This window comes from Chrysochloris asiatica, unplaced genomic scaffold, assembly GCF_000296735.1.
Source record: "Chrysochloris asiatica unplaced genomic scaffold, ChrAsi1.0 scaffold00241, whole genome shotgun sequence".
Classification (NCBI taxonomy): Eukaryota; Metazoa; Chordata; class Mammalia; order Afrosoricida; family Chrysochloridae; genus Chrysochloris; species Chrysochloris asiatica.
This window is the reverse complement of record NW_006408759.1, coordinates 277,498-282,268: the sequence shown is the minus strand read 5'-3', so window position 1 is coordinate 282,268 and position 4,771 is coordinate 277,498. Positions and strand designations below refer to the sequence as shown.

The 4,771-nt window shown below is 39.6% G+C and overlaps 1 protein-coding gene across 1 annotated transcript in view; it reads right to left on the bottom strand.

Moving 5' to 3' along the window:
- Nucleotides 1-4,771, bottom strand: part of ATF6 (activating transcription factor 6) — a 294,776-nt gene that overhangs the window by 266,749 nt on the left and 23,256 nt on the right. The window contains exon 4 of the mRNA XM_006873435.1: nt 2,937-3,024. Within this exon, the coding sequence (XP_006873497.1) occupies nt 2,937-3,024 (88 nt within the window). The remainder of the gene's footprint in view (nt 1-2,936; nt 3,025-4,771) is intronic.

Here is a 4,771-nt window from a genome sequence, read left to right as displayed (position 1 = left end):
TTGGGTCACCTCTCTTTGGAATGGGCACAAACATTGATGTCTTCCAATCAGTCGGCCAGACAGTTGTCTTCCAAATTTCTTGGCAGAGATGAGTGAGTGCCTCCTGTGCTGCCTCACTTTCCTGAAAGACCTCAAGTTTTATTCCATCAATTCCTGGTGCCTTGTTCTTTGCCACTTCTTTCAATGCACTTTGGACTTCCTCTCTGAGTATCACTTTAAAGAGACCCTGACATTAGGAGCCCAATTTGTAACCACTACGCTACCAGAGCTCCTTATAACAGAGATAGAGGTGAGAATACAACACCGCTGCTGACTCTTTATCCCAAAGTTAAGCTCCAAATACTACCACTCTCAGGAACGTCTACAATGTAATCTTTCCACTTTCCCACCAAGTAAAGACTATTTGCCCTCCCCTTGCATGTGAGTGAGCTGTGAGTCCCTTCCTCAAGAGTCTGGAAGGGATGCTGGGTGAATTTCAAGGCTAAGTACCATAAGGCAATGCTGTGTCCTTGTTTAGTGCCCTTGCAGCTGGACTACCCTCAGACCCCCATGCTTTGTGGAAGCCAAACTGCACAGACAAGTCATGGGAAAGCACTTCTGGCAGTCTGAATCCTCAAGTTATTCCAGCCCGCTCCAGTGCCAGACATCAGTAAAGAAATCTCTAGGTGATTTAGCCTTCAAATGGTCAAGTCACTCCCAACCTCCAAATCTTTTCAAAAGTTGAGCTGTAGAAATCATGGAGATAGACAAGCCATCTTTGCTGCATTCTATCCAAATTTCCCTGTGCACAGATTATGTGAGCAAAATGAAATGGTTGCTGCTTTAAAACAACATTAATAACCACAACACTGACTTGTGTAGTCTACACTATAGGGAAAGGCATGAAATTAACAAGAAAGATAAATAGGAAAAGTGAAAGGGAATAGGAAGAGCAGGAATGAGGAGGATTGCCAATTTAGATGGGAGAATGACCTAGTTATTCACCCACAGTCTCTCAGCTCTAAATCCACTCCTATAGTCTGTGTTAGAAATGAATACATTCCCCACCTTTAGGTTCTGTCACTCAGTGACATTAGAAGGATGCAAGAAGGTAGGAATGAAGAGATTTCTTCAATCTCCTGTCAGCTTCATCCCAGCAGTGGCAATGTGCCCCAGGTTCCAGCTTCTTTCAGTATCCCTACAACTCACCTCACCAGGCTATCTGTCGGCACTAACAGCTGTCAGGCAACATCCTTATGGTGAAGTCAGTTCCTTTATGTAGCCTTTTGCCTTGATTCTTGGGGGGTGGGGAGGTGGCGAGGGACCAGCTTGAGGAAATATTTTTCCCAGAGTCTTAAGGAGTTATTCCCTTTATACTAGTTTTTTGGAGAAGCAACCTAAAGGACCTCCCAAAGTGCTTTCTGTCCTAGAAAGTTTGTTATTTTTGCCTAGGAGAGGAGCCAGAAAATGTTATTTTTGTGTACGACCTGAGCTGACTGACATCTCATGGGTAACTGAGGACTGGTTGAACGCTGATCTAGTGAGAAGCCCCACCTTGTAACTGATGAGGACTGGATATGTAAACAGCGATATGCAGAGGTTTACAAAGACCTCCTGGATTGCAGGAGCTGAAAGAGGAGCATGTCCTATGAAACATAGAGCCCTTTCCCATGCCTGGTAACAACAACAACAAAAAGGCTCCATCTGAGAAAACTTTCAGCTAAGAACTAAGCCAGCTGGTTTTAAAAGCTGCGGCTGAGGGAGACAGGGTGAAAAGTGGGCTACCAGAGAAGCGGAGTCACATGGGAGTCAAGCAGCCCTGAAGTCAAGCTACACTGCCTGCAAGAGAAGCCAGTTAGTAGCAGAGGGACCCACAACAGGGAGGCTGGACCAGAGAACAGCTAAAGGAGGTGCAAGAACTGTAAACTGGCCATGAGCTGGACCACCTAGAGTGGAGATGCTGACAGCAGAGAGACTAGACAGTGGAGCAGCTGAGAGCGCTGTCCAGAAGTTGAGGCTTCTGCCTGTATTGCTCTGAAAGATGGGACAGATGTGTTCTCCACTTAGGGCATCCTTTCAAACCTTGCCCGTGTTTCCTGATTCTGATTCTAAAGTGTTCCCGTTATTTCCAAACTGATGCTGATTTAACACCAAATTGTAGCCTATTACTTGCCAATAACCACTTGGCTATAAATATGGTCTGTGAATTCTGGGTAGTCAGTGCAACAAATTACTCAACCCACCAGAGGAGAGTGCTATGGGAAGTTGGGGAACAGCTGATGTCAGAAATGGACAGGAAAAACTTGGGAAACTAAAGCATGCTTGACCTCTACCTCATAGGAACCAATTTTGTTCTGATCCTGATTCTTATCTCTTGTGAAATTAGACAATTAATTTCACTAACATACTATGCACAGATCTCAGAAATCTGTGCATCAAATACATAGGACCTGTCCTCCAAGCTCTTATATTCTGATAAACTCAGCCTCTTCCCTTTGATTCCCTAACCCTATCTGGTTCTCAGATAGGTAAGCCTCTTATCGTTCAAAACTGGTATTTCTATTTTTAATACGAATTCTTTATTCATTCATTACACTGTTGTTGTTGTTGTTGTTGTTGTTGTTGTGAAGTGTCTTGAGTCAGTTCCAACTCATAGCGACCCTGCATAGGGTTTCCAAGGAGCGGCTGGCTGGCGAATTTGAACCTCCAACCTTGAGGTCCAGCACCACACCAGGCCTCCCATTCATTACATTACTGAATACTAATTATGAAATTCCTTATATTTATTTTGGCAATAAATTTGTCTATGCACTACCAAACCAGAAGTGGGGGTACCTATCACTGGAATATTTTAACCCAAAACAGTAACCCAACATCCCTGTCTAATTTTGAGTATCGCTAAATCACAAAACAAAATGGATTCATTTAAAGCTTTTACCAATTAAATATATCATTACCTGCACAAAATTGGTTGTTGATATCCCAAATGTCTGAGTCCCAAGGCATCATATCCAAATCAAAATCAAGATGATCAAAATTGTTTTCCTGTAGGTTTCAAATCAACAAAAGAATATTTTAAAAGTATATATATATTAAAACCAAACTAGACCACTGCCATCAATTCCAACTCATAGAAACCCTATAGGACAAAGCAGAACTGCTCTGTTGGGCTTCTGAAACTAAATCTTTACAGAATCAAACTGTCTCAACTTCCTCCCACAGAGCAGCTGGTAGGTTTGAACCACCTGTCTTGCAGTTAGCTGCCTAATTCTTAACCCACAGAGTCACCAGGGATCATTTGAAATCAAACTAGAAGACACAATTTGTCATAAATAATATAATTCCTATTGCCCAAGCTAGTAAAAAGCATTTCCTAAGTCAACCAGGTGATGTTGAGAATATATCTTGGACAACCTAGAAATAAATTAATTCAGTTATTTGGAGCACAGCAGCTAGGAAGGAGGTGATAGAGTCAACATCTAAAAGATTTAGTTGGCTTCATTCACGACATGTGTGTCTTTCATCATAAAGGAAACTTAGCAAAGTAAATGTTCTCAATATCACTAAGGGAAAAATGTCAAAGTAAATGCATATTTCTAACATCATCTCTATATACAATGAAAAGAATATAGAAGTATCAAAAAAAGATGCAGGACTCACCATAAAGAGACTTTATCTGAACTTTAAATGTGCCAAAATAATAAAAATGTTTATGGAACAAAGATATCAATGTAAATATGAACAGTTTTCTTCTTTTTTCTATTCCTTTGTACTTTTAAATTTCTCAGGTACTATCTTTACTAACTTTTTTCTTTAAAGTAACTTTCTCAAACAGGGGGTCAACAAACCCTTGGAGGGCCTCATTAGTCCCTTCTCATTTAAGTAATAATTTCTTTATTTAAATATAAGTATATTCTAGGTCATCTAGTGACTTTATACTATTAAACAAATATAAGGACCTGCCGTATAATTTCAGATCTCTCACATGAGTTTGAGATCAAGATGGTACCATATTTTAAAGTGTCTGGCTGAGACAAGAACAGAAGTCATCTTAATGTGTAAACAAAGCAATGAAATCCAAAGGCAGACAATATAATCGTAATGTAGCAGATTGTACAACAGCAGTAATAGAATAAGTAAGCCTTGGGAAAAAAGTAAAGGTTAATCAAGTAATTACTAAAATCCATTCGTTAATAATTTCTAAAACAACATTGTCACTTCAAAATGTCCATTATGTGATTTGTTTTATTATTTTTAAATTTTTTCATTGTGAATTGAGTGAAAAGTTACAGAGCAGATCATCAACATTACAGTCAACAAACCATCTACTTCGTTTCATCTTAGTGATTGCAATTCCCTCAATTCTGACTTTTATCCTTGAGTAAATTCTGCCCTTTTTATCTCAAATGGTTGACCATTCTCATAGTTGTTGTCCCCTAACATACCTATGTATTGATTGGTATGTGATTTATTTTTATAGATAATAATATAAATAAATGTTAAGTAAAAAAAATTATGGATGTTCATATAAAATTGAAAATACTACTTAAATCGTGTAAGATCCACTTTTAAAATAATTCTCCTCTTTTTTCTTATTTGAATCTACCCATCAAAAAATTAAGCAGCCGAGAGAACAAACAAGATGGCGGATCGGGTGGACGTATAGCAGAGAGCTCCGCCAACAACAACACAGAATACCCGACCAAGCAGGCTCAGGGGATGGTCCCAGAACTCTGAACCACATATAAAGGAATACTTAGAAGGTTGGAAGGCTCACAGCTGGGGGAATTTG